The following is a 27442-nucleotide window of genomic DNA, read 5'->3' as shown; positions in this document are numbered from 1 at the left end:
GGTCTTTCATTCTGCGTTTAAATTTTTAAAAAATACTTATTAGTTTTTTCAGGATTCGAAAAAAATGAATACATTTAAAAAACATTTGCCCCAAATTTTGCGCCTACGCTCTTAAATCAAATATTCTCGTGTATAAAACCCTCTATATATTTTTATTTCTTAAAAATACTATATTCGTATTGTTGTCTTCGAGCGCGCCGACATTTGGCCACCATCTGTTGATTTTTTGACCTGAGCCTTCGGAGACTTGCGTCTTTCAATAAAAGAAATAGCACAGACACCAAATTTAATGTTTTCATTTTGAACTAGGTATCCCTTGGCAGACCAAAGTTTATTTTTTTATAGCTCGGACAGACACGTCGGCGTCGGCTTACTGTTCGAAAGTCAAACCAATACTATTATGTAATTAGTAATAACTAATAATAATTACAAAGCAATAGTAATTACCTGTTATTATTCTTAGGAAATCTAAATAAACTTATTCCTTTTCCTGTCACAGATGAACATCCGCGAATCGCACAAATATATCCAGACATTTTAAATATAAATTAAACTTTTAACTATAAACTATAACTATAAACTTATATATTTAACTATAAACTATAACTATAACCTTTTAACTATAAATAAATTATACAAATGGTCAAATGCACTTGTTGTGTCGAGTATTTACCATAGACGCCTACGGACTATCGAAAACAACCAGAATTAAAGAATAAGCACGTGTTTTTGACAGTTATACAACCAGAATCGGGCATGCGTATACAAAAATGGTACACGCTTTTGGACCGCTATGTCGCTTCTATGTGTCTCTGTTATTCTAGGGTAAAACTCCAACATTTTTTTTATAAAACACTTACTTATATCCGTATTCTAAATTATCTCCGCATCCACCCCAAACCCAGTCTTTCTTGAGGTCCTTCGGCCGTCCCATTCGTGAGCATCCGCAAGATGTAAGCTGACCATCTCGACAGGCCCTTGATACTGAATGAACGACTCCAGCAGACGCTAAAGCGTGAGCAAATGCTGATTCCCTACTTGCTAAAACAAAAAGAAACGTTTAGTAAAAATAAAATAAAAAAACAATCAGAATCTTAGAGATTTCCTAATAAAATCATCAATAGCTCTCAACATTAGCGAGATACAGGGCCGTTATTAGTCCAGGAAATGAAGCATTTCACCTCGCAATGTTTTCGTCCTGCGTGGATTGACTTGAAATTTTAACAGAAGGTAGGTAATAGCCTAAGGATCAAAATCTATATCGAACCAAAGTGCGCCAAAGCCTTGGGGGTGGTTGCCACCCCATCTCGGGGGTGAAAAATTTTTTTTGCGTTTTAACTACAGGTTTCGATTCAAAAAGTGATTCTAAACAAAAAATGTTCTATACATTTTTTTTGTAAAACTGATATTTTTCAAGTTATTTGCGATTGAAAGTAACAACTTTTAGACGAAAAAATCGACGTTTTTAATCGAATAACTCGAAAATGGTGCATTTTATCAAAAAAATTGTAGAAAACAAATTTGTAGCTTTTAAAAAGACAAATACAATTCATTTTTTAAAATGTGTTTGCGATATAATAGGAACCGAAATACGGCCTATCAATGTTCAGCGGTTTTCTTCAAATGCCAAATTTAAAAGATTCAAAGTCAAATATCGGGAAAATGATGCATTTTTGGAAGAAAACTCATAAAACCTTTTTTAAAGAGCATAAATAGACCTATCATAAAAAAAGACTCTAGCTCAAAAATTGAGTGAGTTATGATGAAAATAAGGTCAATACCTCATTTTTTTACGAAAAAATCGATGAAAACAACCCCCTAACCACCCCCATAATTAAAATCGATCTTCACCCTTCTGCAATTCTCTTTGTACATGTATTGTTAATATATCCAAGAAGTTTGACCCATTTAAAATGCTTAGTTTTAGAAAAAGTACAGCTTAAAGCGAGAAACGATTTACAATTTCATATTTTTTACCCTTCTTTTTTTCAATATCCCCGAAAATACTGAATAAATGAAAAAAATAGAAATGTACTAAATTGTAGCTTTTTAATGACTAAAATTTTCCTTTATTTAGATTTGTTGTACAATGAATATTTGGCGAGATATAGCCGTTTAAAGCATTGATTTACGATCAAGCACCATCTTTTTCGAACCCTTTAAACGCACCCCATTTAAAAACCAAGTGTTCCAAAAAGATTTAATTCACAGATCCTTGTAGCCCTTAAAAACCGCTACAAAATCGTTTTTGAAGAAACACTCTATCGTTAAAAATGAAGGAAATACGTTAAAAAAACCAATTAATTTTTTTTCCGGAAAATTCCATTAGTATAGTACAGTACATTTCGGAGCATAATAATCTACAAAACCGGTATATTAGGTAGTGGGGCGTTATACATTCGAAATTTTAAGCGTTCTTATTTTGAAATCCCATACAACAGAATAAAACATCTGCTTACCAAGTTAAAAAAAATAAAAGATTTGGAAGCTTTTCTCGAGCAGATGCGGTACGAACAGTTCATCAAAGCTACAACGAAAAACTGTGCGGTTAAGCTATCATCCGTTCTGCCCACTGTTGATGCCTTAGATGAGCATTCAAAAAGAGGCTATTACCAAATTCAACAGTGGCTTGGCAATGAAAATATCAGATCAACAGATTGGGGATGGTATTCCAAAGATTGTATTCCAAAGTTTGTATTCCAAAGATTGTATTTTAAAGTATTTGTATTCCAGTGAAAGTGTTTGTATTCCAAAGATTGTATTCCAAAGATGGTATTCCAAAGATGGTTTGTTATTACCCGTACGCATGAACAAACAACCTGCACCCGATGAACTTTTGAAAATTATTTTCTGCCAATGCAAAAAAGGATGCGGCGTTTCATGTGGATGCAGAAAAGTTGGTTTATACTGTAACTCTACTTGTTCTGGGTGCTCAGGTGAAGGGTGCAATAATAGTCCACCAATAATTGAAGAAGATGAGGATGACATAGATCACGATGAAGATGTAATTGATGACGAATAAAATTAATATTATAATTGTTTTACCTATAAATGTAAATATTTTCAACTATTTATGTAAATGTATAAGAATATATGGTGCCTTTTTATGTTGATAAATTTTTTTGTATTTGATTCTACTTTTTTCAATTTATATCTATTAAATTAGTTTATAAAAACTGCAATGTTGTAAAGGGTGATTTTCAAAAGTTGAAAAGTTGCAAAATTTTGGCAAAAAATTGTTTTCACCTATAGCACTCATAACAATTGATTTTTAAGGGTTGAAAATTTATGAAATTGTATTTTAAAGTATAAAAAATCACTATTTAACTAATCCAAACCAAATTTCACTCATCTTAAGATTTGTAATGTTATTTTACAATTTTTTAAAATTAGGAGTAGTTTTCACCCCTAAGAACAATCAGGGTTCATCGGCATGACATAAACTATAAAGCAGATGATGAGTTGAGCTTAATTCCAAATTTTTATGCAAATCGTTCCAAGGCGAAATCATTTTCTTAGCATTACTATTTTTTTTTACATTAATCTCTAACAAGGGTCGCTTTTTAAGGGTTGAAATATGATGGAACTTTATTCAAAAGCACGAAACTATCATTATTTAATTAATTCAAACCAATTCTTACCCATATTCAGGTTTAATATGTTATTTTATAATTTTTGACAATTAGGGGTAGTTTTCACCCCTAAGAACAATCAGGGTTCGTCGACATGACATAAACTATGAAGCAGCGGGTGAATTGAGCTTAAATCCAAATTTTTATCCAAATCGATCCAAGGCGAAATCATTTTTTTAGAATTAGTAATTTTTTTACATTGATCTCTAACAAGGGTTACTTTTTAAGGGATGAAATATGATGAAACTCTATTCAAAAGTATAAAATAATCATTATTTAACTAATTCAAACCAAAACTTACCCATATTCAGGTTTAATATGTTATTTTATAATTTTTGACAATTAGGGGTAGTTTTCACCCCTAAAACCCTTCAGCGCACTTCGATTCGATATAGATTTTGATCCTTAGGCTATTACCTACCTCCTGTTAAAATTTCAACTCAATCCATGAAGGACGAAAAAATTGCGAGGTTTTAACTTTTTTCGAGCTTCATTTCCTGAACTATATTGAAAAGTTTCGAAAACGGCAGGATTTTATATCTTCTTTATTAAGAAAAGTTTTAAAAAACTTTATTGGAATTTTTGATAGATATATTATGGAAAGTTTCAGTGGACACGAAAATTTTTTTAGGGGATCTCACTACTGAGATATAATAAAACTTGTGTTTTTTTATATGGAACATGATTATATTTTAATTCTCTTTCTCTTTATATGACATATAATTAAAATTAACAGTCTTCCGGGTTGAACCGCGTAGATTATCATTGTGCCGAGCTTTCGACATCTTCTTTGATGTCTTCTTCAGGGCTTCCAAGGTCTTAGTGTCCCGAGCCTCCAGATACTACTATTACTAATCACTAACCAATGCAGTACTGCCACTGGGAACAGAGGACGATCCATTTATACCGTCAATGGTGACGTGGTTTAGGTGGAGTCAAGCCCAAACTTCTGACTACTGAAAAAAGAATCGTTAAAAGTAATCACCAGCTGAATTTGAATCGGCGATATACATTGGTGTGAGTTTTTTTATTATTTGTATTAGTAACACATTTACATTAAATACGTGGGTCGTCCAGAAAATAAATAACGATTGCGCATCAAGAACGGCGACTATCGTGCACTGCTTCGATTTCATGCGTGCCAGTCACCTCTGTCTGTCGCATCAGTGTGAGTCTCTTTGATCAAGTGTCTAAAATCCCGCCCCCATTGAAAATCCCGCCAAATATAAAGAAGCCAGTGTGATTTGTTTTTCAAATCAAAGGAATAAATTCACGTAGAGATTATGACCAGAGGCGATACAATGAATTCATAGTCCTTTTGCAAAACTCTTATGTAAATACTAAAAAGGGCAATACAGAATAAACGACGTGACATGCTGTCGAAGAAGGTTTTTGATTCACAACAATGCATCGGCAAAAACTCAACAAGAACTTCAACGTCTACATTGGGAAATTTTCGAACTTCCTCTCTTCAGATCAGTCCTCGTGTCTTCTGATTGTTATCTGTTCCCGAAACTGTAGTAATTCTTAGGTGGAAAGGTGTTTTGAAACGACAAAGATCTCAAAGATGTAGTAATATACTAGCTCAGGCGTTTGGCGTTAGAGGACTAAAACACCGTCATCAAAAAGCCGATTTTACGATACAATAAATGCCTTGACAACAAAGGTCTGTCTGTCTATAGTTGTGAAAAAGTGTCAAAATTTGAATACTTAGGAGTAACCATAACGAACACGGAAAAAGAAGAAAAAGAGATAGGCAAAAGATTAACGAAGGGAAGCAGAGCAATAGGGTCAGTAAATTCATTACTGAAAGCAAAAAATGTGCCAAGAACAGCTAAACTGCTAGTCTACGAGACAGTAATCAGACACACAGTGATATATGCCAGTGATTACGCCATTACGTCAGTGATTACCATTATACATATATTGACCATGACCATTATATATATATATATATATATATATATATATATATATATATATATATATATATATCGTATATATTGTTATGAAATTAAAGCTCCTAAACAGTTTTTTTTATATGAATAGTATGAACATAAAACAAAATGACAATATTGAATATACCACATATATATTTAACTCAAACAATTGTATGATTGTTGTTAATTTAATAGTTGAAACTAGATTCAACAATAAGAAAGAAACTAAAAGCAAAAATAAGCAGAATTCACAGACATGTAACAAACCAATAACGACTATATTGTATCACCAGATTTATTAATGTTTTCAAAATAATTTTATTATTATTATAATTAAAACTAGTTGGTTTATTATAAACAAATTTAGCATAATAGAAATAAGATTCTTTTAATACGTGAGTTATTATAGCCACTGAGTTATAGTTGGTTGATAAACACTTTTCAATTTAAAAAAAAATATATATATAAAAAATTAAACCAAAAACAATTGTTGATCATGAAATTGATTATGATTTAAACTTAAGTTATTGTTCGATATATATATATATATATATATATATATATTATATTATTTATGTAAGAGATACTTACAGAATAAGCCAATATAGTCACAACATAAAGATACAAAAAGCAAATATCAAACCACTTCGGATCGAGTGAAAAAAAAAACCATAAATTTGTATTTATTAATTAATTTCATTTTTTATTATAATCCAAATTCTAATATATACAAGTCAATAGAATCTTCAACAGTCCTAAAACAGATAAAATATTTAAGTCATTTATTCACAAAGTAAGAAGTTTCAATTTGTTAGTAAACATACAGTTAACATGGATAGAGCTCGGAAAATAAAACGTGTTAGGAGGTGAAATAGGATATAGCTCATAAATAAGAGTTCAGAATGATATAATCTTTAATGGACAGGTAATCTGAAGACAATTCTCAGTGATTCAATATCAAAAGTGCTTTCAGATAGCTTTAAAATTAAATAAAAGCAAAATAAAAGCAACTAGTTCATGTTAAAATTGGTGTATGTCAAATTTGTTAGTAAAAATTTTAATATTTAAATTATCATTTGTTGTAGAAATTATATGTCAAAGGAAAGCTTAAATTCTCTAGTATTTGTTTCAATTCATTTCAAAAGTCAATATAGTTCTCAAGATTTAACAATTTATTAAAATTTAAAATATTTTTTATTTTAATCATAAATGTCAAAAATATACAAAAATCCTGTCAGATCTTTAAAAACATTGTCAAAATGCTTTTAGATCTGGTAAGCAATGAAAAATAAGAGATAGAAAATCAATAGTTACGAAGAGGTCCAGAAAATTTTTGATTTTTCAGCAGTCACAATTTTTCAAAAGTATTTTAAAAACCTTGAAAAAGTCCTGAATTATAACAAAGTATATTCAAATTACCTTGCCGATAAGAAAACCATCGTTTCTGATCAAATTTCAGCAGAGCCTGCAGATTAACAGTACATTTTCCGATAAGAGAATTGTTAGCAGCCATCATAAAGAGGTCAACAGTTACCAGAAAGGTGAGTTTTTCCACTCATTTGAATTCTCGCTGAATAAAGAGACCGTTTGGTGTTTATTTTTGACTGAAGATCATTTAAAATTCATTTTGGGTACTTATAAATATTTCTCAACCATTGGAGAGATAATTCTGATAGTTTGCACAGAGAACATTATTTTATATCACAATTTTGCGGCCCTAATCCATTAGAAGACGTCACTGAAAGATGCAATCTTTGTTATTGAAGATTTCCATAAAATTTTCAGAGAAGGGATTATCTGAAAGACGAAAGTGAACTTTAATAAAGTTAAACGCAAGTTTTGAAATTTCTTTAGAAATAATCTTACCTTTTTAAACAGCCTATATCATTCTAAATCATCTTTGTGTTAAAAAAAAAATAATTTGAAGTCAAGTTCACAAAAATTTTATTATCGCTTTTGTAATATTAACCAAATATAATTCGCCGTTTCTTTTGCTTCCTAAAATCATTAAACAAAACACTTAATCGATATTAAACTAAAAATTGAAGGATTATAAACCTTTGTTTTCGCTCTAAAAAGATAGTGAGTGAGGTTATAAATACTTTGACAAACAAACACGTATTAGAACAAGTATTTCTTGTTGCAACTTCACAAAGCACTAATTTCATATACTTACTTCAATATTGTATTACGTCATAAATCTAAATCCATTCATATTAGTATTAAACGGTTAAGTATTGGCTTATTTATTGGAAGAATCTTAAATAATTTTTATATATATTATACAAGATATCGTTGTGTAATATTTAATTGATCACTTGTGAATAATTGCACAGTACATTAAAAATAAAACTTCTTGTGTGGTGATTTTTGCTTTATATAATTTTGTATTTCTTTATCAAGCACTACAGGTCACAGAACTCGCTTGAGTTAAGAGTCTGCATGTTCTAAGACAAATAAGAAAAAAAAATTCAAATTCAAAATACAGCACGTTTCTTTCTATACTTTAGATAAACAAACGAAATTTTCTTTTATCAATAATAGAAAAGATTCACTTTGCATAAAAAAAAAGGCAGTATCCTGTGAGATTTAGAGAATACAAGGTGAGTAGAATAAATGTTTGTCAAATTTTTTATATTTTCAGGCGTTCAATAATTTTTTATTAAAAGCATTTCTAAATTTATCAATATTACAAATTAATCAACTTAAAAAAAAAAATTATTTTTATCTTCATAAAGCTAGCCGGTAAATAAGAACAACTTGTAGTTTTCTTGCATCGCATTCACATATCATAACAATATATATATATATATATATATATATATATATATATATATATATATATATATATATATATATATATATATATATATATAGGTGGACAACCTAAGTAATAATAAAAAAATTAAGGCATTAACATACAACAAATATGTTGATATAACTTTTTTATCACTTTAACCAACTAAGTGGTTTGATAAATAGCGATGTTCTAAATTTTATCTATTTTTCCTCTTGTTTTATTTGCTAAATAACGCTAATAGGCTTAAAATAGTTTGCTAAACATCTACGGTTAAAGTTAATGCATTTATTCCAGAAAATTTATCACTTACATACTTAGTCAAACGGTAAAATATATTTTATTTTTCATTCATATCGAATCTTAAATTATATATATAGCACTAAGGTATTAGGTAGGAATGAAAATTATGAGTCCTTTACTGTACGCAGTACTCAATTTACAATTATGTGTTAAGAATAGAATGGGATAATGAGAATGTAATGGTTTTGGGAAATATGCAATAGTAGCCCTAATAAACGAGTGAGTAAATGAAGCATGTTCTAGATCATTTTTTAATGATAATGCTACATTTACATTCATGTATTAATGAAATTTCCTTATTACCTTCAATTACAAAATCAGTATGTTAAGAATATAACTGATTCTGCAATGTGTGAGTACAAAATTTAGCATTAAGTTTAATAGGGATGTTCACTAATTTTTAAATATTGTTAAATTCAATAGGTTATAACATATATAAAAACATTGCAAATATAAAATTGTTTAAAAATATATATTTCTTAAGATAAATCAATTCTTAATTTCAATTCTGATGGAGGCTAGAAAAACGGCTCCTAGCAGCGAGGCTACGGTGTGTGACGTCGGCAGTCATACCGACAACTTGTTTTGTATACGTATTTACGAAGTGTGACCAGTTCTTTAAATATTTAATCACTGATAATGAAGCCAATTAAGTGGTGTTTTGTTCCTGGGTGTCTAAATACATCTAAAAACAATTCTGAGAAGATTTTTATTACAGTTCCAAACAATTTAACACCATATTCACATAAAATTTTCAAACGACAGGTTTTTATATCTGTACCTCGGAGGGATACTCTACAACACTATGTCCATTTTTTCAATTTTGACAATTTTACAGACTAATAATTAACTTTTATAACTTTATTTAAAGGATTAGAGCACTAGGTCCTAAACCATTTGCTGACAAAGAAAGTGACCTTTAAAAGAACACCAAGGCCATTTTTACTTAGAGGGATAAAACACCATGTGGACTTAATGTTTTGTCCCTCTACGCATGTGAATTACCGCTGCGCATATCTCTATGATGAGAAGTAAATTGTTAGTGATCTAATAATAATACTTTTGCTATTTATGGTGTGTTTACAGTAGTTTGTTACTAATAATAAGAACAATGAACCATAATTCTCGTAGGAGAAAGATTCTTGAAGTACCTACTAAAAAGTTCTGCGAATTCTTCTACTGCATTTACAGTTAAGCTACCTTTTTGCTCATTATTTTTAAATTATTAAAAAACATAACCTCAAAAGGATAATGTAGTGATTTGATACCAACCTTAGACTAGCAATATTATTAAATATTTTACAACCAATATTATACGCTTTGTTTAATTTCAGAATCAAATAATTCGCCAAGCAATGATGTTTTAAATGAAGAGCATATTATTAGAGATGCCTTGAGTTGTGATAACGAAGATCAGTCTGATATAGAGAAAAGTTCTGATAAACTATTCGTACTGGAGCATTACTAAAATGGGCAGATACCATCATTCCTGACAGTAACATAGAAGAAATCATACTACGGTCTTACAAATGTTATGGCCAGAATAAAAATGTTAGCATTAATACTTGTTTAAAAAAGTAAAAATTATCATCCAGAAGTTTCTAAAGAGTAATACCCACATGGAGACGGACACTGTCCATGCGCTGATAGAGCGAAATAGAAAAAACTTAACATTTCTATTTACACGGCCTGGGACTGGCAGCCGTTAGTCAGATAAACCTCAATGAAATATACCGTACATACTATGGAACTAGAAGAATTTAAAAATGTAAGGTCTTTGTATGATGTCAAAACATTTTAAAATCCGCCTTTGATTAATAGAAAAGAGACATTAATAAACAACAAGTTCTTCTGTCAAACTGTGTTTAGCTGCAAGTTAAACAAAACAGCATTGGAACCATGTTTTTAAAAAGTAATTTGCATGACGAAAACCAGGAAATTGACCTTGTTAGGTTTCGAAGGCGACACCTTACATTGCCAAAAGATTTGCAACTGGTATCACAAACTCCAATACTTATATCACAGCTTATTCTCTATGCTGATAAAAGTCTATATTTAGTGTCCAGTCTTTTTTTTTTGACAATTTTTGTGAAAAGTTTATAGATGTGTGAAAGCAAACTGATAGGACGGTAGTTTTTTTAAATCTGTCATGTCTCCTTGCTTGTGTAATAAAGTAATGACTGCAATATTTCATTGAGAAGAAGTATTTGTGTTTTTTCTTTTCAGAGCTTTTGAATATGGCAGCACCTCTTCTGGAGAAATTCAAAAGACCTGTAGTGTCTTTTTCTAATCGATTATTGATATACTCCACTTTGTGTTCTTCTGTTTACATTACAGAGTGACCAGTTGGCGCAATATTTGTTGGATAAAATAGATTTGTTTGGTTGTCGTAAGTTTTGTATAATTTCTCTGGCTCTAATTCAAAGTTGTTTTCACAAATAACTTCTAAGATTTTGTGTAGTATCTTTCGTTTAAAGATATGTAGATGTAATTTATTAGATTTTGTTAAAAAGAAGGTTTAAACGAATAAAATGGGATATATCCAATGTACTATCTATGAAATTTGTACTCAACGTATGCGCAATTTCGAGTCAGACGCCCTGTACAGAGAAATATCCAGTGACCAAAGTATGTTAATTTCATCATCTAAGATATAAATAACGTTCTTTCATTCTTTCCACAGTCTACTTATGAGGTGATGAATGTTTCGGTGTAATTCACGACGAAGTGTTGTTGACGTCGTTAACGTAATACGAATCGTTATTTACGATATAAGGATTATTGATGACCAATCTCATGTAATTTACACTTTGAATTTATGACCTACAAGCACTCACATGAAGTTGTAATTAAATACTTAACACTTTCGCCAAAAAGCTGGGAAACCAATCAAGGAACGAAATATGAATGTTAACCAGGTTGTCCCATACATCTGAAACCTGTATATGTAAATGATATGAGAACTGTTATCATCAAAAAAAAAAAGATTTTTAATGAGTAAATTATAGGAGTTAGTTTAGTCTTAGTAAAATCATGAATTGAGCAAATAAAGGTTGAAGACTTACAATCTAAAATTACATTCAGTGACTTAAATAATAAAAATTCATTTAAAAATTCGTCTATAACAAACTGTTTCTCAAACAGTTTTGTGCGAAGAAATTTCAAAGTACAAATCATTTTCATACAAAAAGTCCGATATTTGAATGCTATGCTGAAACAACGTTTTAAATGACAGATCACATTTTGTCGACAAATTAAAAAAAAATACTTTATAAGTATTTTGCATTGCTGATGCTTTTATTGACACTGAGAGACATAAAGAACTAATACATAGTCAAAAAAAATCGGTTGCCTGTAAAGTCGGTTTTACGGGCGAAGATTTTACGTGACAACGTATTTTTCTCGGTAGAATATTTATTGATATGAATATTATTAAATTGCACAATAGGAACAAGGAATTGAATGAAAATAAGAATTGCACAAATTTTAACTATAGAAATATATTTTGTTTACTAAAACATTGTACATGTAAACTTAAACTTAACTAATTTCCAACGCGCCTAATTCTCTAGTGCTGCGCGCGCAGTGGACCGATCATGTTTGAGTGGGAGAGAGACGCAAGGCATTCGCCGGTCCGGCGGGCCTCTCTCTCGTTCGGTGACTCATCGTAACAGACGTGAGCGGGCGTTACACTTTTTCATGAGTGACTCCGAGCCACAACCTAATTTAAGACGTTGTCACGTCAAAAAATATCCTATTTACGAAATCGATTTTTCAGCCTTAATATTTAAACCAACCATTATAATTCCAAACTATCCAGATAATATATTTCTATCAAAATTAATTTTCAAATCTATACTCTGTAATTTAGGAGAGAATACAATCATGATCTATACGAATGGATCTAAAAAAAAAGTTTAAAACAAGCTGTGCATTTTTAGTTTCTAATATTAACCATGTAGAGCAATATCAAGTCCCTCATTATTTATCGATTTTTAGTGCAGAAGCCATAGCTATTAGGAAAGCTTTAGATTGGTGCGAGATGAATTTACCTTTATCTGTGGTAATTGTAACAGACTCTCTCTCAGTTTTGCATGCTATTAAAAGCCCTCCTTTTAATCATTATAACAAAAATATTCTTCTATCTATAAAAAATAGTCTATATAAACTGCAGGAGTATGGTGTACAAGTTACATTAGTCTGGGTTGGAGGTCATTCAGGGATAACTGGGAATGAAGCAGTTGATCTCGCAGCTAAAACAGCACTTGGCTCAGAATTGAAAGTAAACATGTGCAACCCATCAGATCTTATTAATTTATATAAGGGATGTAAGGGATCAGAGAACCTCTATTTTAAACTTCAACCGGTTTTACCGACGAACATTCCTTACATCAATTCGTGGGATTATAATAGATATAAGTCATCAATTATATCACGTTTAAAACTTAATCATGGTCGCTTTCCAGCACATTTGTTTAGGATTGGTATCTTAGATTCTCCGATTTGTCCTCACTGTCCACTGTCCAAGTATTTTGCACTGCAGCATCAATTAACCATGTAAGTATAGACCAATACCATTTCTTACTACGAATACTTATACGTTAAATTTTTATTTATTCTATCAGTGCCTCCCATAAACTTGTAATACATTCCAACAACATATGGGCGAGGAACTTGAACATCTTGTGGTATTCTGTTCTCTCTTATTGTTCCTGTGACGCCATATCCTTTTTATTTTAAATACGCAATTAAAGTGAATCCAGTAAAAAGGTTATCTACATAGATTTGGTAAGGCAGCTTTTATTGTGGCAAAGCTTCCAACGTCGAGACAAGGGGAGCGGCTATTGGTAAAAATCGTTCGAATTTGTACTTTTCTCTTCATAGATCTCAAAATTTACAAGGTAACTAGTTTTGGAGTGAAGACATCATACTTTATAACCTACTCTTATCAGTTTTTCCCTAATGAATTGTTTACAATTATGACGACCATAATATTTCACCATCAAATCATCATAATTCATATTTTCAGTTGGTTGATAATATTTGAGAAAAGAACTCTGTAATTTTTTGATTACTGGTCTCAATTTCCACATTTTATCATTTAAATCCATTTGCGTATTATTAGCACAGTGCATGAACCGCATTATTTGGATGAACCTGTCGCGACGCATTGCATCCTTCACCATTTTATTGGAAATGTTTGCTCCATTGTCCCAATAAAACCTTTTTCCAGGAAGACAGTTGTATCCAGACACAAAACAGCGTATTTTCTGGTTTCGTCTAAAATATGGACTAACATTTCGTTATCGAAAAACAACTCAAATAAATGTATAGGGCTCATATTTTCAAATTATGAGTAGTCTGCTTTGGGAAAGTCGAATGTTTTACAAAATCTCCATCGATCCAAGTTCTTTTTGTATACTTTTTTCCCTTAAGTGATTTCAAAAAACTAGTATTAGGTTCTGTATCAAGTGATGACACGTGGTGTTTGCTCGTCTTCCATCTTATTAAAAACACTATGGTCTTCTGGTTGAAAAGTAAGTTACTGAATCGTGAGTCTAAGCTGAGAATCTATAAAACAGTAATTAGACCAGTGGTCACATATGGATGTGAAACGTGGACCCTCTCAACCACTGATGAAAATCAACTAAGAATATTTGAGCGCAAAATACTAAGGAAGATATTTGGACCAACCCAATGCAGCGATAGTTCGTGGAGAATTAAAATGAACCACGAGCTGGATGAACTAATGCAGAGCGAAGATATTGTCAGATTTGTAAAATCACAAAGACTAAACTGGCTTGGTCACCTAGAAAGAATGCCAGATAATCGAGCTGTAAAAGTAGTCCAGAGATGGAAGCCCCAAGGAAACAGAACAAGAGGAAGGCCCCGTAAAAGATGGATAGACGACGTAGAGAGGGATCTTAAAACCATGAACATCAGGCAGTGGCGAAGGAAAGTAGCCGACAGGGCAGAATGGAAGAACATTGTTAAGCAGGCCAAGACTCACAAAGGGTTGTAGCGCCATTAGAAGAAGAAGAAGAAGATGGTCTTCTGGTGCACCATCAAAATATCCCAGCTCGGCTTCTGCTAATAATTGTCTTCGGGACAGGTTAATAAAATATTAATTAGATCTCTTATTGAAGTTATACTTCTATATGCGCGCTCCACTTTGGAAATTTGTATGGGAGTGAATCTGTGAAATCATTACATATGTAAGATAATGAGTAAGAGAGAGACAGAAAATATATGTTCTCTCTCTTCCTCTCTCGAATACAAAAATGTTCCTTTTGTATATATATTTAATATTATATATACTTATATATATATATATATATATATATATATATATACATATAATATTATATATATAATAACATATTTATTAATATTATTATTTATGTGATATGCTTTGTATTATTTATTAAATGTTCATAATTATATTAGTCTTTTGTATTTCAAAATAATAATCTCAATAAATCACTGTATGACCCAGAACTGTCAATTTTGAAATACTTTTGTGTCATGTCCTCGGTAGTATAGTAGTCAGTATCCCCGAATGTCACGCGGGAGACCGGGGTTCGATTCCCAGTCGGGGATGACTTTTTTATTAATATTATTACATAAACATATGCGTAAGTAGAACAGTTATGAATATTATTGTCATTTTTAAATACTTATGAATATTGCATTTTAATTTGTATTGTATTATTATATTGAATTATGTTGCAGTGTATTGTATTGTATTTTTATATAAATAACAAAATAAACAATGAATTTTACTGTAGAGTATGTGTAAAAAAATTTTTGCATTCAACTCCTTTCATACATATACGAAAATAAAAATATACATTTTCATCAAAATATTGATTCAATCCTTCATTTACTATACTCTTATTACAGGTCAAATGTGTTGTTTATTAATTGTTAGTAAGTTGTTATTAATTCTGTTTCTCTTTCTGCTATGTCTTACCTATAGCATTACATAAATATGTAATGATTGTGCAGATTGACTCCCAAATAAATTTGTAACGGCGAATGCGTGTATAGAAGTGTAACTTCTACCGGCAGTCCCACTGGACTGCCACACCCGTTTTTTAACCTAGTGTGACCATTTGGTAACAGTGTGATTCAGTCTCATGTAAATTTTTATGTTAATGGATGAGGTTACCTGTAATATTTTTTTATGTTATAACCTACTTCTTAACTATATCAATAATTATTTAAATTGCCGGAAAGTCTTAATAGTAAGCTAATAAAACTACCTATTCAAACCTCGGTTCAATAATTTGCACATTCGTTAATATGCATAAATTCTCAAAGCCTTCTATTCCTATTCCTATTCTTTCCCTCGAAACTGTTGAATTTAATACAGTAACAAATTGAGTACACTGACATCTAGTAACTATAAGTTGAACTTCGGATAGATTTCTAGCGTTAAGTTGAGCTACAATCAACATAAATTGATGGCTTGTTTGCGAAACCAAGTGGTCACACAAGGCGTTGATGGGTTAATCAAGCTACTCATTATATTATCATTGTAATCCAGTTTTGAATCTTTATTGTTTTTTGCTGATAGTAAAAAACTTTCTCATTTAAACCAGTAATTTTTTAATCTAATATTCAGATTAATTATTTGCTGAACTCTATTAATTGGGTAATTGGGTGCACATTTAATAGAATCGTTTATCCACGTTTCATCCAGATAAAATGTAAGTCTCCCTTCATCCCTAAATTTAGATATAGCATCCAAGTATACGTTTCTTCGTGAAAGAGAAATAGCTCTTTGCGCTTTCATTGACATAGAGGGAGCATTCGATAATACCTCTTTTGAATCCATAAAAAGAGCACTAGTAAAGAGGAGCATTGAAGTCTCACTAATACAATGAATTCAGTCAATGCTAAAAACGAGAATCATCACTGCTAGTATTGGAGGAGAATCTGTGTCTGTGACAGCGGTAAAGGGGTGCCCTCAAGGGGGAGTATTATCGCCTCTGCTGTGGTCTTTGGTTGTGGATGACCTTCTCACTAAGTTGCATGATTCTGGTTTTATAACCCAAGGTTACGCAGATGACCTAGTTATTACAATTAGAGGCAAGCATGACCAGACTATATCTAGTCTCATGCAAACTGCTCTTAACGAAATTAAAAGTTGGTGCTCGAAAGAGGGCTTAAATGTCAACCCCAGTAAAACGACTTTGATACCTTTCACAAGGAGACGTAAATACAATTTACAGGCTTCAACTATGAATGGCATCACATTAGACTATTCCAAGGAAGTAAAATATCTGGGGGTAACCCTAGATCAAAAACTCACCTGGAATAGTCATATTGAAAAAATTTTATCCAGAGCTTTGGTGGCAAGTTGGACCTGCCGCAAGACGTTTGGAAAAACTTGGGGCCTACAACCGAAAATGACTCTCTGGTCATATAAAACAATAATTAGGCCCATGGTCACATATGCATCATTCGTATGGTGGCCAAAAACACAACAAACAATAGCTAACGCCAAGCTTCAAAAAGTGCAGCGGCTAGCTTGTCTGGGAATCACAGGGGCAATGTCAACATGTCCCACTGCAGCTCTAGAGGCGATGCTGAACCTTCCTCCCTTGCAGTTCTGCATAAGGAGGGAGGCAGTAACTACCGCCTTAAAACTGCGACAGACACAAATAATGAAACCTGGAGATCTAGTTGGCCACCTGAAAATCTTAGAAGAAATTCCATTGGATTCTAAGGACATGCCGACAGATGTTATGCCAGTCAAATTCGACTTTGAAACACCCTTTGCAGTGGTCATAAAAAACCACCAAATGGGTGAAGAAATTGAACCAAAAGTGGAAGAAGGTTCACTCGTATGGTATACGGATGGATCTAAGATAGATGAAAGGGCAGGAGTGGGAGTTACTGGGCCCAATTTCAGGCTATCTAAATCTCTTGGAAACGCCCCAACTATCTTCCAGGAAGAAATACATGCTATAGACATAAGTGCCCAAGAATGTCTCAACCGAGACACCCGTAGAGCAAGAGTCCTTATTTTATCAGACAGCCAAGCCGCCTTAAAGGCTCTAAAGTCATTTACATGTGAGTCGAAGTTGGTTTGGGACTGTAAACAATCTCTCAAGAAGCTGGCGGAACGCAACAATGTAACTGTGATGTGGTTGCCAGGTCACAAGGGAATTGCAGGAAATGAGGAAGCTGACAGCCTCGCAAAAGAAGGAGCTAATACCCCATTCCAGGGTCCGGAACCCTTCTGTGGACTATCGAAAAGCCACATCAGAGAGGAACTCCGTACCTGGGAACTCAATCAACTAAGATCATATTGGTCTAACACACCAGGACAAAGGCAAGCAAAAAGGCTCATAAAAGTGTCGCCTACTGCAACAAACCGCCTTCTCGAAATGAGTAAAAAAGATATCAAAGTGGTCACTGGCCTTCTCACTGGTCACTGCCCTCTGAGATATCATCTCAAGAAGATGGGCAAATCAGATAGTGAGAACTGTCGTTTCTGTCACAATGAAAAAGAAACGGCAGAACATATACTATGCAACTGCGTAGCACTGTTCTGCAAAAGACTAAAATTCCTAGGAGAGGTCAGTCTGGCGTCCTCTGACATAGGAAACAAGTCACCTAGGAAGCTAATCAACTTCATCAGAAGTATTGGCATTCTAGAGTTTAACTAGATTAAGGTATGCACAAAAGATCTCTATAGGTCGAAGTGCGGTGAGACCGCATGGCCTTAACGACGTCACATAATCTAATCTAATACGTTTCTTCAGTTAACAAGGCGAGAGGAGTCGGTTATTGCTGATCGCTTGATATGATTCAAAAATCTTGATAAAGTTGAAGGCAAATACGTAGGAGAATAGTCTTTACCCAGTTAATCTTAGATTAATCCAGAATTTCTTTGAATAGAAATTGTAAACTGCTCTTTTAATTACCTCAGTGACTTTTTCTTTTACTGCTTTATGTGTAAAAAAGTCACTCCGCTTATTATGAGGTTTAATTCTATTTGTAACAATTTTTCACAGTGTTGTATATGGCATCGTTATGCCATATACAAAGCCATCCTTAAAAAAGGTCACAGGAAATAAAGAAAAAGTTGAAAAAAGTGTCAGTTGAGATAGCTATGGTTAAAACCAACTTTTATGTTCCATTGTGCCCCAGCCTTGCCTAAATATTGAGATAATTTAAGAAAAAATTACTACTTTGAGCGCCAGGAAATGTTAGTAACTTATCTTTAGAATGGAAATTTAATTCATTTTACCTAGAAAACAATTACTGTTATACCCAGATAATTATCTGTTTGATTCATATAGAAATAATTTATTGCTTTTCTTCTACTGATTCATATTTTCAAGACTTTACGACCAATATTCAATAACGTTTTTCCTGGAAATAACATTATAGTATTAATGATCTCGCTACCAGTCATTAAAAGTATAAGTTTTTCAGTTTTTGCTGCTACCGTCTTTTTTTGTAATTGTTAAGTCAGTGGCAAAAAAGGAATTTGGCAAGGGATATTAAAAGTTTTGTTTAAAGCATCACTTATATTTGAAGACTTGAAATAAATAATGTGGTAAGTGCCAAAATCATTATTTCGAAATAATCGATTTTTTTTCTTCTACAATGAATGTATTAGAAATAACTTTCTCAAAATTAAACATAGGTTTATTCAAGTAAATTATGTTTTTGTCCATGAAATAATTTTGCGAACTTTTTGTAAAATAATTGTAAAAAAAATAAAACAGCTATAAAATCTTAGAATGTGCTAAGTGCCATCACAAAAATATAAAATATTGGGGTAAGTAATAATGAAAAACACAAAACATGTAGGTTCTAAGGAGTATTGGGATTAAATATAAAATTTTCTTTCTTCAAATAGGGAACCATTGCCAACAAGTTTTGTTTTTTTTTCTTCAGAAATTCTACTCTGGCAGGTCAAGTTAGGAAGAGTAATTTCTGCAATTGTTTTAATTGTAACATTTCTCTTTAAAACCTTTGTTGATTTCCAAGTTTCTAATTCTCATGGTTCATTAATGTAACAAAAAATGGTGTTTTCTTTACAGCTGTTGTCATCACTTTTACCAAATCCATAGGTACCTATTGGTAGGTTATCTTGCTTTTTTCGCTTTTCAATTTGGGCGAAATCCCTGTCGCAACTCATAAATGAATGACCTGATACTAGATACTTGTGAAAAAAAACGTTATTTTCGAATTTCAAAAATGTTATTTATATGAGCTGCTGGTGTTTCTTTCTGAGAACAGCAGTGGGCTCAACACGCATCCCAGTTTGACGCCTTGACTTGTAGTAAATTATTCGGATTCCTCGTTGTTGGTTCTCACCGTATTTGTATTATTATTGTATATATCCTTTATTACATCAATTGTTATCCTGTCAACTCCTCTTTCCTTTAATGTCCTCCATACGTCCTTTCTTTGTATTCTGTCAAACGTCTTTTCCAGATCAATAAAGCATATATGTATTTCTCTATTTTTATTGATTACTTTCTCACTTATTTGTCTTATTGTGAATATGTGCTCTTGCGTGCTTCTGTCATTCCTGAATCCACATTGTGTACCTTTCATAGTTGTTTCTATTTGGGTTTTTATTCTTGTTTCTATTATTCTTGCGAATACCTTCCCAGGAATACTTGATATAGTAATACCTCGGTAATTATTACAGTTTCTCTTGTCGCCCTTTTTGTGTATTGATAGTATAATGTCTTTCTTCCAGTCCTGTGGTATTTCTTTCATGCTGTCCACTCCCTCTATTCCCATGAATTTTATCATTTCCGGGGTGATATGATCCTTGCCTGGTGCTTTGCCTAATTTAACTCTTTCAATTGCCTTTTCTAGTTCCTCTGTTATTATGGGTTCTACTTTTTGTCCATCATTTATTTCTTGTATCTCCACTATGTTGTCTACGTCTGTATGAGTTAGCTCTTTGAAATGTTCTCTCCATCTTTCCATTATTTGGTTTTCTTCTGTTATTACCTTTCCATTCTTGTCTTTTATATTCGGCATCATGTGTTCTTTCTTTTGTCTGAGCTGTTTTAATGCGCCATAGAAGAGTTTTTGATTTTCTCTATAATTATTTGTTATTTTTAGTCCAAACTTTTCCCATGACCTTTCTTTTTCTGCTTTCACAGCTATTTTAACCTCTTTTTTTTTATTTATATGCCTCATAATCTTCAGGGCGCTTTGTACTTAGATATCTCTTCCATTTTTCTTTTTTGTTCTTTACTTTCCTTCGTACTTCGTCCGTCCACCATTCAGTTCTCCTCATGCTACTATTTGCTATTTTTTTCTTCCCGCAAGTTTCCTCAGCAGCTATAATTAAGTTGGTCTTGAGATTTTCCCACTTTTTTTCTATACTTGCAGTTTTTGCCCTACCTTTCAAAATATTGTCTAATTTTTCTTGGAATATCTTCTTATATCTTTCTTCTTTTAATTTGTAGCTTTTTACTTTTTCATTTACTACCTTTCTCCTCTTTTCTTCCTTTTCTTTTGCTGTTCTCATTCTCATTATTACTAGATGATGATCACTGCCAATCTCTGAGCCTCTTTTCACTTTCGTGTCTTGTACTCTTTTCCATTTGTTGCTACTTACCAAAAAGTAATCTATGATTGATTTTTCATTTCTGCTTTCTTGTACTCTCGTGTATTTGTGTACTTTTTCATGTTTAAATTTTGTATTTGTTATTTGAGAATAAACAAGTTTATTCTCCATACATATTTCTATTATTTTTTCACCATTTTTGTTTAGTATTTCTTTTCCTTCTTTTCCCATGCATTCCTCAATTCCATTGTTATTAACAATGGAATTATCCAAAATACAAAATACTCTGTAATTATCCAACATTTACTGATATTTTAGGTTACTTAAATATAAAAATAATATCCAGAAGAATATTTTGGAAATTCTACTACCCACCAAAGAATTTCTTGTACTACGTACGTACTTTTATTCTGTTATTGTTTTTAAATTGCATTTTTCCTTGTACAGTGATTATTAGTAAATAATTATATGGTTGCAACGTAATAATTGTATTTATTTTTACGAGCTCCGGTCTTAAGCAAATGACTGCGGTGGCTACTGAACAACATACCGCCACGAAATTACGTTATAAAATTACACGTTGTGCTAGGCGGCACCTGAATATTACAAAGAAAATCATCAAAATTGTTTTGTTGGAATTATTTTTAGAAGCGTAATTAAAAAAATATGTATTTCCTGTGTTCTGTGTTTGATCGTTGTAGATGGTTTGTAAATAAAGTTTTACTAGAAGAAACAATGCCTTAAATGGTATGGTATTACACTAAATTCTGAAAAATAGATGACAAGCATGAAAACTGGACCCCAAAAGATGCCAAAAATTAACGCCAAAAGTATATTATATTCAAAATTATATATTGTGTTGGAACGCTATAAACGTCACATGTTTGTAATTTTCCTTTAACTAGCACATCTCTACATCGTTGAAATAGCACTTTTATGCTAAAGAGAGCCTCTCTGTTACCAACTGAGTTCCGAAAACCAAACTGTGTACGGCTGATTTTTTTCTTCGCATAGTCTATATATCCTTTGATGTATGATTTTTAGAAATAACTTTAAAATGTGGCTCATTAAGCTGTTGATATTCTTCTTCTTCGCGTGCTATATCAGAATTATCCGACATTGGCGATCACCATTGCGAAGGCTTCTCGATCTTCTGCAATATGGAATAATTGTCCTGCATTTGATATCTGAGTCCATTCACGTTTTCTTCCTACACCTCTACGGCCCTCTATTTTGCGTTTAAGGATCAGTCATTGACACTCCTTAGTACTTCTGTACTTCCTGTCCAAGGTATCTTTAGCATTCGTCTGTGAACTCACATTTCCGATGCTTTAATTTTGTTCATGATCGATACTCTTAACGTCCACACTTCTGCACTATACAAAAGTACGGACCAAACATAGCACTTAACTCTTTGTCTTAGTTCTAAACTGAGATGATTATTGCAAAGAAATGACTTCATTTTCATAAAAGTAATTTTAGTCACTGCCATTCTACGTTTTATTTCTATGTCTGGATCTAGTTGATCCGTTAACAAAGTTTCCAAATATGTCATTTTGTGAACTTTCTCAACTTGGACTCAGTTTAATTGAAGCTTTGCATCTGGATATGGGTCACGACTAAACACTAAAAATTTGGTTTCGTTTGAGTTTATTTTAATGACCATTTCCTCTTCTACCTCATGAATACGATCAAGCAGAATTTGGAGACCTTCAATATTATCTGACAGAATTACTGTATCGTCTGCATATCTAATCACATTAAGTAGATCTCTGTTGATTTTTAATCCATATGGTTGTTTTTCAAGTGCCTTTTTAAATAACTGGTCCGAAAAAACATTGAACAATGTTGGCGACAAAATGCAACCTTGCCTGACTCCTCGTTGTATGGAGAGTTCATCGGTGTAGTTATCTCCAATTTTTACTATAGCAATTTGATTCCAGTACAAATTTTTAATGACACGAATATCCTTGTCATCTATTCCGATATTTTTCAGTATTTGCATTAATTTTACATGCTGTACTTTATCGAATGCCTTTTCGAAGTCTACGAAACATGCAAATACATCTTTTCTTTGGTCACGGCATTTTTGTAAAAGGATATTAAGCGCAAAAAGTGCCTCCCTGGTTCCCATAGCATTTCTAAAACCAAATTGGGTATCTTCGATATCTTCTTGGCATTTGTGACTAATTCTGTTGTAAAGTATTCTTAGAAAAAATATTCTGAGCATTTTCTCGCATTGTGTTTTTTAGGTATTGCGACAAAGATGGATTTGGGAATCAATCCGGTGTTATATATTGACTCAAGAAGTCTTACTACTACTTTTATGTTATCATCCTCTATTAGTTTCAGCAAGTCAGTTATTGTATCATCTGGACCACAAGCTTTTCTAATTTTAGCATTATTTATAGCGTGTTCTACCTCGCATTTGATAATTTCTGGGCCGTCAGTACAGTTTTGGTAGGATTCGGCAATATTATTCCTGTCATCTTTAAACAACTCTGATATATACAGCTGCCGTTCTTTTCTTTTTTCGTGCTTATTTACAATAATTTTGTTATTATTATCAACGAGTACGGAGGGAACTCGTTTTTTAATTATGTTACTCATTTCTTTTAAGTTTTTTGTGCATATTAAATAAGTCGTGTTTAGATATTACGTCCTCCATTTCGTCGCACCTTTCTCTCATCCATTGATCTTGATATTATTCCGTTTAAATATATATCATTGAATATTTTTGTTGGTCGTTGAATACCGAGATTTATGAGTTCAGCATATGCAGTGTCAGGTCCAGGAGCATTGCCATCATTTAGTAGTGATATTGCTTTTACCACTTCATTTGATGTGATTGGTAAGTGGTCAGTGCTCCCTTGCCAAACGGGCAAGGGAGCTTGCCATGCAAGGTTAGGGCTTTTTTCGCGTAACCCGACTGTACTAATGTAATAAATAAATACTCACATATAAAAAAAATTTCCGTTTCCGCCTAAGCGACAATATTTTTGACACCTTTATCCACTTAAGCCTTTTTTCAACTTTTAAATTTATGTTTACTATTTACTTAAAATCTGTACAAGACATAACAAATTATTTGTAATTACATACATCCAAATTGAAGAAATGTTAAATGTTAAACAAACTTTATGCACTCTGTTAAAACTGAAGAGTGTTTGCTAACGTGGTTTCTTCAATGAGTGGATTGTCAAATATTTGTTCTTGGGATAGACTCAAGTATGTTAATTTTCACGAAGTGTTTAGAAAATTGTGTGTTCTAAGATAATTGTCGAAAAATTACTGCAGTAATTATTTACGAAATTGTATTTGTATTTATTGATAAATATACAGGGTGTTTCAAAAAAGGTAACCCCGTCTCTAGGGTAGGTAAAAAACTAAAAAAAAATAATTGGGGTTTGCTTTGTAAAAAATTTTTGTAACGCCATCCGTTTTCAAGATACAGGGCGTTGAAGAAAAAAAAATTTTACGCATTTTTTACGATTTTGCCGAAACTACTGGCAACATTGTAATGAAATTTTATACGAATATGTTTTGGAAGCTGATACATCCCATGAATTTGTTTTTATGATTCTCATAGAGGGCGCTAGTTACACGGATCGTACTAAGTATTAGTCAATATAACTTTTTTAAAAGTATAATGATTAATCAAAATTTCAAGTAAACTTAAACATCATTCAATTTTACACGAAAAAGGTACTCTTGGTAAAACTCGAACGAGAGGCTAATTCGCCCAAGTGATGCCGACGTTGCCAAATAGTGATGTGTTGGTCTTCTGTCAGTCACAACCACACAAGGTAATGTGAAATGTGAAGGTATGTGATTTAATTTGCAAAAAAAAACAGACTTTGAAAACTGGAAATAAGAAATCGAAATTGCAAACAATTGCTCTGACATTTTAAAAAGTAAATGTAATAGTACCACTGTAGAAATACTTTGTTTTAATTGTAATAGAAGTAAATCAAATATGTTAAAATATTTAACTGAATAATTAAATATTCATAGATTTATTCTTTATAGGTTATGTCCCAAAAAATAGAACAAAGATCTAGATTAAAAAAGGGTCAAGGATCACGTAAGATAGCAATTCATGTAGTACAAGTACAATTAAAGTAATTATAGAAAACAACACAATTCTTGTAGAATGGCGAAAACATCATTATGGTCATACCAAAGAATTTCTTTAGTCATACTTTTGATTCACAACATATCAATTTAAAAAAGGAAGATAAGAACATAATAGCAAAGAATATAGACGCTTATAGAAGAATTGTTCACTGTTATTTTTGAAAGTCGGCAAAGGTTATAAGCGTCTATATTCTTTGATAATAGGCTCAAAGCTAATAATCGGAGTCCTACAGCAAAGGTAAAAAAATTGTCTTTCTTTTTTTTCTGACTTACAAAATTCTCTCCGAGTGTATTAAACATTCATTTGATTCACAAATCAGATTTTTTCCATAAAAAAGAAGAGAGTGCAAGTAAACTCCAGTCTTATAAGATCTACTAAACAAGAACTCAGCGATATTAAAGAAAATTTATAACATTCCAATGAAGAATAATTTTTTATATTTAAATCTATATAGCCATCACGACATGAGTATATCAATATTAAATATATATACATTTTCTAAAATGTCGAATTTTTATTGTATTGCAACTTGCAAATTAAAATTTCTTAAATAGAAATGTGTAGTTTTTATCATGTTATCATTATCATCATTATCATTTATGTTAACATCGTAATCGTCAATATAAAAATTTTACAAGTGAAGTGTTGTTTTAAATAAAGTATGTATTCCTTGCTATTAACGAATCAAATACTCAAAGTATTTATTTGTTTTAAAAAATAACTACAAAAATATTTCATTCTTTTGTTAATAACATAGAAGATTTTATTCAAAACAAATGATTGTTTTGAATAGTCTTCATAAAAAATTTTCATTTTGATGGTTAAGATGTGTTTCCCGAAAGAGGATTATTACGCCTCCATTATTTAAAAATCGCGCTAAAATCTAGGTACAGAAAATCTGGCAACGTCGGCATCGCTTGGGTTAATTAGCTTCTCGTAAACTCGATACTGTTTACCGTTTTCGGAATATTTTGATTTGAACATTATGAAGTAATAATTGATGCTGGTATAAAATAGTTAGGTAGTAATTAAACAAAACTCACAAGAAATATTATATTCCGAAATAGAAATTAGAAATCAAAATATTCCGAAAACGGTACACAGTATCAAGTTTTACCAAGAGTACCTTTTTCGTGTAAAATTGACTGATATTTAAGTTTACTTGAAATTTTGATTAATAATTATACTCTTAAAAAAGTTATATTGACTAATACTTAGTACGACATGTGTAACTAGCGCCCTCTATGAGAATCAGATATAAAAACAAATTCATGGGATGTATCAGCTTCCAAAACATATTCGTATAAAATTTCATTACAATGTTGCCAGTAGTTTCGGCAAAATCGTAAAAAATGCGTAAAATTTTTTTTTCTTCAACGCCCTGTATCTTGAAAACGGATGGCGTTACAAAAATTTTTTACTAAGCAAACCCCAATTTTTTTTCAGTTTTTTACCTACCCTACAGACGGGGTTACCTTTTTTTGAAACACCCTGTATAATTGGAAGCAAAAAATAATTTTATGAAAAAGTTTAGTAAAATTACGAAATAATTTGTTTTTACTAATATTTGCGATCCAAACAATATTGGCACAAATGATAAATAGGATTTGGAAGAAAGAATGCCCAATGCGTGTAGAGAGAGTGTAATGTTATCATATAGAATAAAAATTTGGGAGAGAACTGCATAGTGAACGTTAAGTGGAGAAACATCAATAGGAGAAGAACAGTTTGGGTTTATGCCAGTAAGAAGAACAACGGTTGCCTTGTTTACTCATAGGTAATACAGAAATTACTTTATTTTATTTTATTTAATAAAGTAATTGATGAAGGAAACATTCCTCAAGAATGATACAATACCGAAGTCATTCTACTATTCAAGAAAGGAGACAAAGCAAACATCGATAATTAACGACCAATATCCTTGCTATCACATCTGTATAAATTACTAACTAAAATCATAACCAATCGCCTAACACATAAGCTCGATTTCTATCAACCTATTGAGCAGGCTGGATTCAGAAAACATTTTAGTACCATAGACCATTTGCACACCGTAAGAACAATAATAGAAAA

The 27442-nt window shown here is 31.9% G+C and overlaps 1 protein-coding gene across 1 annotated transcript in view; it reads right to left on the bottom strand.

Moving 5' to 3' along the window:
* Positions 1-27442, bottom strand: part of LOC140449201 (protein Wnt-5b-like) — a 314387-nt gene that overhangs the window by 71534 nt on the left and 215411 nt on the right. The window contains exon 4 of the mRNA XM_072542370.1: positions 861-1041. Within this exon, the coding sequence (XP_072398471.1) occupies positions 861-1041 (181 nt within the window). The remainder of the gene's footprint in view (positions 1-860; positions 1042-27442) is intronic.

The sequence above is a fragment of the Diabrotica undecimpunctata genome, chromosome 8, assembly GCF_040954645.1.
Source record: "Diabrotica undecimpunctata isolate CICGRU chromosome 8, icDiaUnde3, whole genome shotgun sequence".
Classification (NCBI taxonomy): domain Eukaryota; kingdom Metazoa; phylum Arthropoda; class Insecta; order Coleoptera; family Chrysomelidae; genus Diabrotica; species Diabrotica undecimpunctata.
This window is presented reverse-complemented; position numbering and strand designations above follow the sequence as displayed.